We start from the raw sequence: 11,961 nt of genomic DNA, 5'->3' as shown, positions 1-11,961 counted from the left end.
AAAAAAAAAAAAAAAAATAAAAGCCCCAAAACATAAAACAGAAGCAATATTGTGACAAATTCAATAAGGACTCTAAAAATGGTCCACACATCTAAAAAAAAAAAAACAGAAAAAAGATCTTAAAGGACGGAAGAGAAGTAGGAAAACAATGTCTCACCAGACAATATCAATAACCAGAAATTAAATTACAGAAAAGAACCAAATCTGTATATTAAAAAAAATAAAATAATACTTAACTTGAAGCAATAAATCTGGAGCGCACCATGGAGGAGGTGTGTTGGGGGAGGCTGGGAACCAATGGGAAAAGAGAGGCATTGCTGCCAACTTCCCAGTCTTCTAAGGCAGGATCCTAGCCCAGCTCCCCATTCAGGGCTTGCCACAGAGTCAGCACTTGATACTGTATAGAAGTGGCTATTGATAATTTGGTTTCAATAACATGTTATCATTGACATGCTGATACGCTAAATAAGACAGACTATCTTAGCAAATTTTCTGGCTCTTTCAATTAAAATTACCCCTATGTCTGAAACATAGGGTTTCATTCATTGATTTTGCTAGATAATAGACACCACCAAGAAATGACTATATAGTTTTCTCTACAATGTCACTGTACTAGTTTCCTCTGGCTGCTTAAAAAATTATCCCAAACTTAGTGGCTTAAAACAACACACATTTATTATCTCACGGTTCTGAAGATCAGAAGTCGAGAAGTCTGGAATGGATCTTTGTCCTTGTTGTTTAGTTCTTTCATGATGGGAATAACGTGTAGTGCTTTGTCATTAGTCGTGTCTAACTATTTGTAACCCCGTGGACTGTAGCTCACTAGGCTCCTCTGTCCATGGGATTTTTCTAAGCAAAGATACTGGAGTGGGTTGCCATTTCCTTCTCTAGAAATGGGCCTTCAGTGAGTGAGTGAAGTCGCTCAGACGTATCCGACTCTTTGCGACCCTGGGGACTGCAGCCCACCAGGCTCCTCTGTCCATGGGATTCTCCAGGCAAGATACTGGAGTAGGTTGCCATTTCCTTCTCCAGGGGATCTTCCCAACCCAGGAATCGAACCCAGGTCTCCCGCATTGCAGGCAGACGCAGGCAGACGCTTTAACCTTTGAACCAAATGGGTCTTACTGGGCTTTAAATCAAGATGCTGGCATGGCTTTGTTCCTTTGGGAATTTCTGTAGAACCTTTTCCCTTACCTTTTTCAGATTCTAGAGGCTACCTGCATTCCTTGGCTTAGGGACCCTTCCTCCATTTCAAAGCCAGAAGTGTAACCTCTTCTGATCTCTCTATCTCTCTGATCATTCTGCTTTCTCTTTCTTTTATCAGGACCTTTGTAACTACATTGGGTCTATCCACATAATCCAGAATAATCTCAAAGTGTTTTTAACATAATCACATATTTAATCAAGCCTTTTTTGCCCTGTAAGGTGACATATTTACAGATTCCAGAGATTAGGATGTGGATGTTTGGGGGAGGCTCTTTTGCTGCCTGGTACAATCACACAGTGAAGTGTGTGTGTGTGTGTGTGTGTGTACGCTCAGTCATGTCTGATTCTTTGTGACCCCATGGGCTGTAGCCTCCCAGGCTCCTCAGTCCATGGGATTTTCCAGGCAAGAATACTGAAATGAGTTGCCATTTCCTTCTCCAGGGGATCTTCCTGACCCAGGGATTGAGCCTGTGTCTCCTCCATCTCCTGCATTGCAGGCAGATTCTTTACCGTCTGAACTACAAGGGAAACCCTTAGTTCTCTATGGTGCAAATCAAATGAAGGACTATATAAATATCTGCCCTCATTGACTTCCTGGTTGGTTACCTTCCTTGTGGTACAGTGTTTCCCTGACGATGTGAAGATTGCTCAAATGTGCATTATTCTACAAAGCCAAGGTTCTTAGCATAGTGACTAGTATTCCTTGTTCGTTGTGGTTTAGTCACTAAGTTGTCTCTGACTCTTTTGCAACCCCATGGACTGTAGTTCGCCAGGCTTCTCGGTGCATGGAATTCTCCAGGCAAAAATAATGGAGTGAGTTGCATTCCCTTCTCCAGGGGATCCTCACGACCCAGGGATCGAGCCTGTGTCTAATGCATCTCCTGTATTGGAGGCAGATTCTTTACCACTGAGCCACTGGGGAGGAAGCCCACCCAGGGAAGTAGGAGCCGTACAATTACCAATTTTCGAGTTTCCACAGGCCTTCAGCGAGAAGCCAGACTCCACATCAGTCAGCGCCTTTATACGTGTAGGTGTCCCCTGTGAGCTGCGTTTTAATAGGCAGGTGTTCCTGAATGTGAAAAACACAGGTTACTTTGCTTCCTAAACTTCAAGGTGTCTGCAGAAGTCCATTCCCTGTTGAAAATGATCCACGGTCCGTGGAAAATAAACAAAGCACTCAGAACAGTGACCTCAGTGATGAGTGAGTTAGGGATTGTGCTATTCATCAAAGGGAGATGTCTCTTTAGAGGGAAGGTTAGGGTGAGGGCGCAGTAGGAACTTTTCTTCTCCAGGACATTATTCTACTGAACGCTCACTCCACAAGCACAGGGTATTTGCGGACCAAATGAAATTTTTCTCTTCGGGAAAAATGATGCCAAAATTGAATAAAATAATAAGAAGACTGTTGTTCAGTTTCTAAGTCGTGTCCACCTCTGCGACCCCATGAACTGCAGCATGCCAGGCTTCCCTGTCTGTCACTTTCTCTCTGAGTTTCCTCAGACTCATGTCCATTGAGTCAGTGATACCATCCAACCATCTTATCCTCTGTTGCACCCTTCTCCTCTTGCCCTCACTGTCTCCCAGCATCAGGGGCTTTTCCAATGAGTCAGCTCTTTAAATTAGATGGCCAAAATATTGGAGCTTTGGCTTCAGCATCCGTCCTTCCAATGAATATTCAGGGTTGATTTCCTCTAGGATTGAACGGTTTGATCTTCTTGCAGTCCAAGTGACTCTCAGGAGTCTTCTCCAGCACCTCAATTCAAAAGCGTCAAGTCTTTGGTGCTCAGCCTTCTTTATGGTCCAACTCTCACATCCATACATGACTACTGTAAAAACCATAGGTTTGACTATATGGACCTTTGTTGTCAAAGTGATGTCTGCTTTTTAAAAGACTGTCTAGGTTTGACATAGCTATTCTTCCAAGGATCAAGTGTCTTTTAATTTCATGGCTGCAGTCACTGTCCACATTGATTTTGGAGCCCAAGAAAATGAAATCTGACACTGTTTCCACATTTTCCCCATCTATTTGCCATGAAGTGATAGGACCAGATACCATGATTTGTTTTTTGAATGTTGAGTTTTAACCCAGCTTTTTCAGTCTTCTCTTTCACCTTCATCAAGAGACTCTCTAGTTCCTCTTCACTTCCTGCCATTAAAGTGGTATCATCTGCATATCCGAAGTTGTTGATATTTCTGCTGGCAGTCTTGATTCCAGCTTGTGATTCATCCAGCCTGGCATTTTGCCTGATGTACTCTGCATATAAGTTAAATAAGCAGGATGACAGTATACAGCCTTGATGTACTCCTTTCCCAATTTTGAATCAGTCCATTGTTCCATGTCCAGTTCTAACTGTTGCTTCTTGACCTGCATGCAGGTTTCTCAGGAGGTAGGTAAGGTGGTCTGGTATTTCCAACTCTTTAAGAATATTCTAATTCTCTTTAAGACTAAGAAAACTGATTAGACCTAAAAACTCTCTCTGATTTTCAATTGGGGGAAAAAACGGTTAGGAAGAAAAAAAGGTTATGTTTCTGAAAACACCATCAGAAAGAACAGACCCTGAATTTTACTCACCGGTACTCTGCATTGAAGAAGGTTTTTGTGGCATATGTGAAAAACTGGCAGTGAATGTTGTTGGTGCACCTTTCTTGGCATTCTTCAGCACTTTCCACCTTAGATACATTGAAATTGACTCCTCTCATATCAATTCCTTTATAAATGCTTCGGTGGCAAGCTGTCCAAATAAAACACATAGAGCAAATTCAATTAGTTTCCCTTCTGGAAGTAAATCATCCACTGGGGCTGGGTAGCTTTTTTTAAATTTTATAGTGGACTATAGTTGATTTAAAATGTTGTGTTGGTTTCAGGAACAGCAAATTGATTCAGTTATACATATACATATATCCATTCTATTTCAGATTCTTTTCCCATATAGGTTATTATAGCATATTGAGCAGAGTTCTCTGCGGTATACAGTAGGTCCTTGTTGGGTTATCTATTTAAATATAGCTGTGTGTACATGTCCATCCCAAATTCCCAATCTATCCCTCCCCCCATCCTTCTCCATTAGTAACCATTAAGTTGGTTCTCTGTCAGTCTGTTTCTGTTTGGGAATCAAAGGGAGACTATCATTCGGTTGTGTATTTACTTTCTGTACATCTTACACCAAAGTGCCAATCTCATCAATAATAGAGGCTTCTCAAGTGTGATATGACTGCTGAAGATAAGAGGGTGCATCCAGAATACAAGCCCATCTCTGTTATCTTTCTAAGTACTCCATTCCAAAAGTGCATGGTGCTACAGAGTTTGAGCAGAAGCTGTTCTAAGGTAGACCCACTGTCCATTCAAACTGAGCTCAGAAATCCACACCTTACCACTAATTTGATGACCACATCGCTTTAAGGAATGTCCTGAAATTGCATGTGTCCGTGACACTCTCGGCAGCGTTCCTGTAACACTGTCCTTCAAGAAGCAACCAAACCTGTTTTTTTTTAAAGTAGCTTAATAAGAAGTAGAATAATAAACACACATTGAGAAAATGTCTAGCATTTCTATGCACTCATAAATACAGCCAGAAATAAGGAAAATACTACAGGATGCCTGACACCTGCTGGGAAAAAAACATTCTTAGAGGCAATTCCTTAATACCTAACAATCTTTGTAATACCTAACTTTAGCATTGTTTTCCTTTATATTCACATTTCAAAGTACAGAAAGTCAGTCATATAAAAGAGGGAATGATTCTTCCTGTGTTCCCAGACTTTGTGGGAATTATGCTCCCACCCAGTGATTGTTGTTATAAATATTTTCATTTACTTAAGAAATTAAATCAGTCGAGAGTTGCATCTATATTTGGTATTCATCCTGACTGCTAACTCCTTACAGTCCACACTTACTAAAAAACTTCATTCTGTCTTTAATGTCAACTTTCATGTAATTTCCTTATTTAAAAGGATTCTAGAACCCAATTCAACTTTTTAAATGAAAAGTTGCTGCCTCTAACATACAGTCTAGATTTGCTATAGAAGTTTTCCCTTGTAGAGGGGTTCTCTGGTGGCTCAGATGGTAAAGAATCTGCTTGCAATGCAGGAGACCTGGGTTTGGTCTCTAGGTTGGGAAAAATTACCTGGAGAAGGGAATGGCTACCCACTCCAGTATTCTTGTCTGGGATAACTCCGTGGACAGAGGAGCCTGGTAGGCTACAGTCCCTGGGGTCACAAAGAGCTGGACACGACCACACGACTAACATTTTCACTTTCGTTTCCCTTGTAGAATCAGGAAAATGACAGTCTAACTCCTAGTTTTTAATTCAAATAGAATAAAGATAAAGGAAAAGAATGATGGATATGGAAATGGAAACAAGGAAGAAACATTCATTCTGGATATTGATCAAAATTAAAATTATAATAAAACTGTGGTTGTACTTGAACAACTTTATGACTGAATAAGACTTTTCATTACAACTACTTTGCAAATGCTCTTACTTTTTCAAATTACCAGTTAACAATATATATTCGTGTCCACACATGCGTGTGCACACACGGACACATGCACGCACACGCAGGCTTACACATTCCATGAATACTATAGGTGCCCAAACTGGCTCATTGTAGGCATCATTCAGACCTACCTTCTCCCAAGGTTACAAGACGGATTTTAATTATTTTCTCAAGTATCTTCTCATAGTATTTTCTCATAGTATCTTCTTTAAGAACTATGCTATCCATAAGTGTGATCATGCGTCAGACAGCAAGTACCTTTCTTGTTCAGGTGAAATATTCACCTATTATTAGACCCTTTCTGGAGAAGGCAATGGCACTCCAGTACTCTTGCCTGGAAAATCCCATGGATGGAGGAGCCTGGTGGGCTGCAGCCCATGGGGTCGCTAAGGGTCAGACATGACTGAAGCGACCTAGCAGCAGCAGCATTAGACCCTTTCTTGAGATAATCTCTTAACTCAGTGATTTTCAAGTGTTTTCCTTGAGGTCTTGGATAGGAAAAGACTACTTTCTATGGCTCTAAGTCATTGTTTAAAATGCAGGTTTCCAGGCCCAAGAGACTTAGGTTTGATAGGTCTAGGTTTGAGCCTAAGAATCTGCTTAGATAAGAACTCCTCAGGGTGATTCCGACGAAGCTGGCCATTTAGAAACATAATCTTGCTATATGGCGCACACAACTGATTCCATTTTGAAAAATGACTGGCTTCTCCAATAAAGAAATACCAACTTTTACCTTTTGTCTGCATCAGTGGTTGAATTTTCAGGAAGAAAACTAAATAGCAAGCACCTGGGATGGAAGGTGCACATCAGCTGACAGTATTGAGCATCTGGGGTGTACATGGCTGATACATCCCCACCTCTGAAGAAGGTGTTGCTATATAGTTGAGTCAAGCATCCTGTGACAGAATCATTGAAAAAAGACACATTAATTTGGAAGAAATAATAATTTTAAAAGAAATGTATCTGCGTTCTAAACCTTCTTAATTGGTCCATGGAATACCCAAAGATCTTATGACATGACTAAATGCAGAGGCAGGATGAAATATACCAGCTGTACAGTACGTGGGATCTTAGTTCCTTGACCAGGGCTCGAACCCATGTCTGTAGTGGAAGCACAGAGTCCTAACCACTGGACAGCCAAGGAATTCCTGAAATAGTGATGTATTAGGGCTTGATGCATGGTATTAAAATTAGTTTTGGGTGTGCCTATGCAGGCTATGGTTTTTCCAGTGGTCATGTATGGATGGATGTGAGAGTTGGACTGTGAAGAAAGGCTGAGCGCTGAAGAATTGATGCTTTTGAACTGTGGTGTTGGAAAAGACTCTTGAGAGTCCCTTGGACTGCAAGGAGATCCAACCAGTCCATTGTGAAGGAGATCAGCTCTGGGATTTCTTTGGAAGGAATGATGCTAAAGCTGAAACTCCAGTACTTTGGCCACCTTGTGCAAAGAGTTGACTCATTGGAAAAGACTCTGATGCTGGGAGGGTTGGGGGCAGGAGGAGAAGGGGACGACAGAGGATGAGATGGCTGGATGCCATCACTGACTCGATGGACGCGAGTCTGAGTGAACTCCGGGAGTTAGTGATGGACAGGGAGGCCTGGTGTGCTGTGATTCATGGGGTCGCAAAGAGTCAGACACAACTGAGCAACTGAACTGACTGACTGACTGATGCATAAAAATACTTGGTTGATTTTCATTTATCATGCTCAACCATAATAATTTGTACATAAATTATTTTCCCTCAAATGCAATCTTAACTTGGTTTCTCCCATCTTCTAACATGGAACAACTTTTCTGGAAGATAATTTGATGATATAAATCATAAAACCTTCAAAACTATGCACACCTTTACTATATCTGGTGTTTTAATTTCCAAAAATTTTTTTCTACAGAAATAAACATGTATATAAGAATGTGCATACAAAACTACCATGAATAGAGAAGAATATTAAGCTCCAAAAACATGATATATATTTATCTGCTTGAAAGATCACTATAAATGGGAAACATAAGTTACAAAAAAGTATCTAAAAGCATCTTTGTTGAGTGTGTAAAGACACATGCAGAAAAATATCTGAAAAAGGTATTTTTAACGAAGGCCATCTCTGTATTATAAGACTACAGATGACAGGTATTTTCTCATTTTCTGCTAATTTGCACCTCTAATTTCCCTAGCATAATCATAATTTTCAAAAATAATAAAAAGCATCTCTGGCTTCTACTCTTCAGCATTCAGTGTATTTGTATGTGGTAATGATTATGGCTCAGAAGAGCAATTTGGAATGAGGGGACAGATGGAGGGGAGTTTGGTTTAGGGGAAAAAAGCTTCTTTCTTAAGAATTTATTTTTTGCCAAATGTCACCCTTACCCTGGACACCTAGAAGTGTTTGCCTTAGCCATAAACATCTTTGCAATGTGGTCTTCTTAAGTCAACAAAGACTCAGAAACCACCCATAATAGTGGCATCGTAAAAACTCCATTCTACAATGATTAGTGTCTAAACTCATTCCTATTCTGTGAAATTTTAATGGCTAGAAAGAGAAATAAGATGAAAACCTGATGGTGAAACTCAAACTATTCAAATAGACGACTTCCTAAATTAAATATAAATTAGGTACTTTCTTTTCTGAAATGATTCTCCAGAAGTCTAAAAGAGTAAAAATATGTACTAAGTACATATTATGGTACTCAGGTTGGACCCAGATGCTATAAATACCTAGCACTCTTCTGAATATTCAGATAAAGTTGATTTTTTAATGTTGATAATAAAAATAGAGGGCTGCCTGTTTTAAGATCTGCTTTGTAGAGAGTATTTTTCCAAACAGAAGTTTCTGTTGACACCTGCCAAAACATTCTTGTTTCTGGGCCCCTCCTTCTGGTGTGTCTAGGATGATATATCTGCAAAGTGGTAGTTGGTGCTGAACCTTAAAAGGATATGTGTCCTGAGGGTCAGATGGCTTGCTTGATTACTCTCCCTCTCACCCTTAACTTTGCATCTTAGAGATAATCCACTCACCACAGGAAACTGTAGCAAACAAGCAAATGAAGTAAGCGGCTTGCCTGAGTGCAATCATCCTAAAAGAGAAAGCAACAGGCACATAACTCTACTGTTTATAGATCATATTTAACATGAATCGTAATTTAAGGTAATACAGATTTTCTTGTAAATGTCTGGATAGCAAATCTAAGCACACAATTATCAGTATAGAAAGCAATGGTTTTCTGAACATTTTACGCTCAAGGACTTGGCATGAGATACAAATTGAGACCTCTAGATTACTGTTGTGTTTATTGTCCATTTGGCACCTATGTTCTTAGCAATTATGTGAAGGGAATTGGTAGAGGGAAATTAAACATTTGTGAAACCTCTTGATATGAGCAAAAAGAAAACTATTGTAAACCATGGTAATGGTATCTGTCCAAAAATCCCTAAGGAAAGATATTCCAAATATTCAAGCCCATTTTAAATTTTTTAATCGATGTTCTCTTTGATTGAAAAATATCTTGCACTTATATGTTTCCACATATAAGAGCATCAGTTCCTTCTACGTTCTCTAAATACACAGGAAATTAGAATGTCAACTAATAGTTGCTTTATAAAGTAAAAACAATGCTTAATGGAAAAAAAAATATTTGGAAGCAATCAGAATAATAGAAATCCTCTACCTGAAAGCACAATTGCTTCCGTGGTTCTGGAGCTGAGGGTGTCTCTTGCCATTGAAAAATGGCTGGTCTTGAGGCTTTCCCGATAGGGCTCTCCAAGCAGTGTTTGCTTGGCTCCAATATTGACTTTGGTTTTCTGCCAAGAGTTTCAACTTTTTGTCCTGTCAACATATTCTATGAACATCCCATTTCTGTGTTCCACTATTTAATAGATTAACTATTTCATAATAGGACCACATAATTCATGTACATGTTTCCATTTTTTAAAATGTCCCCAACATTCCTAGTTATTTGGGGCTCATAATATATCTAACTAGACATTTCCAATATAATGACCTGGATACATATGAAGAAGGGGGTGGAAAGGGATCCATCCTCCTGGAAGTCATGATGAGCCTTTTAGCAAATGGTATCCACGCCTTCCTTTGTGAAGGAGTCCTGTAACAGTGAGGTTTGTAGGATGGAATGAAATTGACCAGTGTTTAGGACGTCCTCCCATCCAGATCAGGAAATAGAACATAGCAGGGTTTGACAATTTGTTCACAGACCAAATCCGGTCCAGTGCCTGTTTTTATCAATGAAGTTTTATGGGAACACTCATGCTCATTCACTCCTGTATTATCCATGGTTGCTTTTACCCTATATAGTTAAGTAGTTGTGATAGAGACAGTGTGGCCTGCAAACCTGAAAAGATTTACCATCTGCCCCTTTTCAGATAAAGTTAGCACTCCTAGCATAGAATGTAGACTTCTCTTTCAGGACATCTAGACCTGAAAGAAACATACTGGTTTTCCTAGGAGCCTATTCTTGTTCAGGGAATTTTATTTTAAAGAAAAAAAATCTCCCTATATACTGAAATAGATCTCCTTGCCACTTCTATCCATCATTCTAGATTGACCTACTAAATCTATATGAAATGACTTACTCTCTTTCTTGTACTTTTATTTTATTTTATTTATTTATTTTTTAATTTTATTTTTACTTTATTTTACTTTACAATACTGTATTGGTTTTGCCATACATTGACATGAAAAGACTACAATCCTTTGCCGACTAAATCTCCTTTGTTTTCTAACTATTCTTCAAAGATGCAATACATCTTTCTGGCTAGTAAATTAGATTTTTAGGGAGTTCTTAAATAAATATTTAATGCATGTTACTGCAGTGCAGAACTGTGTTTATTAAGAATGTAGGAAAATGTTGCCAGGAAAACATTTTTTCTGGCTATAATGAAGTAGCATATTTCGAATATTCATACTGCATGTTTAAGTATCCATTTAAATTCGGTGTATCAACTGCCACACCAGCAAACAACTAAAGGGAATCCTCTGACTTGTGCAATATTAAAGAACCTAAATTGGTGATTTCCTTTGCTACTGGCCTCATTAGGAAAAAAAAAGGTGACTGGAAAAAACTGCCCTGTCTCCAGATTACAGCAGAAACCCTCAGAGGTTGTTTCCCTAAATGGTGCGATTACTGGTTTAAATCTATTTAAATATACTCCTGTGTTTCTTCTGAATTTTTCTCATAGTGGAACATATGTTCTCGTCATAGAATAAAACTAAAGATTTGCTTGTGGATTCAGAAGGAGCAAATCAGAAAGAAGATGAAAAGAGGCAATGGTAGGCAGAATTCTAAAATGTCCCCCAAGGCTTCCCTCTATCATCCCAGACATCGAAGAAAATGGGGTACCACATTTGTCCATGATTACTTGATGTTACAGGACAAAAGCAATTTTGCAGATGTATCAATAATTAAGGTTACTAAACTGTTTTAGTAACTAGTCAGGTGGGGATTATCTGGCTGTGCCTAATCTTACCACGGAGCCCTTTAGAAAGAGAGCTTGCTTCTGCCGTCAGCTTAAGAGTCCTAGAGAGTCAAAGTGGGAGAGCCTTTGGGCAGGAGCGGAGCTCCCTATGGCTGGCTCTGGAACCACATATTTACAGTGGGTGTGGTTTGAAGAAGCAAAAGGAGGAGAAGAGAAACTGGAGGTATCACAGGATAATTCTAAAAATAAAGAAGGTGCTGTTCCTAGAAAGAGGGAGTCTCTAGGCAGAGTAAACGAAGTTAAATGTGTCTGTCAGCATCTCATTAGATGCTGGAAATAAATACATTTGATTGATCCAAATACATTCCAGGGCAAAAACGGACCTTTTCATGACCAGCATCTCTTTGTGAGACAGGTCAGGTGGTTCAGAAATTGACATCCTCGGTTGTCTGTGATGGAGAATAGAGTGTCAGTTCAATAGGCCCCGTTCTGGAGAGGTTTCTAGGCTGTAAACCCCTGGGACCCAGTGATGCTATGGTTTTTGCTTACTCTCAGGGAGCCCTTAAGAGGGATTTTACTTTTTGCTATCAGATGAAAAAAACATTCTGGGATTTCTGCTTCTCCTCTAGTTTATGCTTCAAAGTATGGGAAACTTGAAATCAGTCTATGATAGCAAAATAAGGATCATTTTGTTAGAAAGTGTGAATGACACCAATGATATCAACTCAAAAGTACTAATACTTTTATTACATTATGAATCGGTCATCCACTAAATTATCCTTTAAAGTTATCCATATTTCCAACTGATGTCAACTCAGGATAAAAT

The 11,961-nt window shown here is 39.3% G+C and overlaps 1 protein-coding gene across 1 annotated transcript in view; it reads right to left on the bottom strand.

Annotated features, from left to right (window-relative positions):
* Positions 1 to 9,431, bottom strand: part of KLKB1 (kallikrein B1) — a 24,318-nt gene extending 14,887 nt beyond the window's left edge. The window contains exons 1-6 of the mRNA XM_040243098.1: positions 9,371 to 9,431; positions 8,721 to 8,779; positions 6,437 to 6,599; positions 4,579 to 4,685; positions 3,779 to 3,938; positions 2,166 to 2,275 (exon numbers count right to left, since the gene is read on the bottom strand). Of these exons, the coding sequence (XP_040099032.1) occupies positions 2,166 to 2,275; positions 3,779 to 3,938; positions 4,579 to 4,685; positions 6,437 to 6,599; positions 8,721 to 8,778 (598 nt within the window). The 5' untranslated portion in view covers position 8,779; positions 9,371 to 9,431. The remainder of the gene's footprint in view (positions 1 to 2,165; positions 2,276 to 3,778; positions 3,939 to 4,578; positions 4,686 to 6,436; positions 6,600 to 8,720; positions 8,780 to 9,370) is intronic.
* Positions 9,432 to 11,961: the final 2,530 nt, after the last annotated feature.

The sequence above is a fragment of the Oryx dammah genome, unplaced genomic scaffold, assembly GCF_014754425.2.
Source record: "Oryx dammah isolate SB20612 unplaced genomic scaffold, SCBI_Odam_1.1 HiC_scaffold_7, whole genome shotgun sequence".
Taxonomy (NCBI): Eukaryota; Metazoa; Chordata; class Mammalia; order Artiodactyla; family Bovidae; genus Oryx; species Oryx dammah.
The sequence above is the reverse complement of the archived record's forward strand: the minus strand, read 5'-3'. Positions and strand labels throughout refer to the sequence as shown.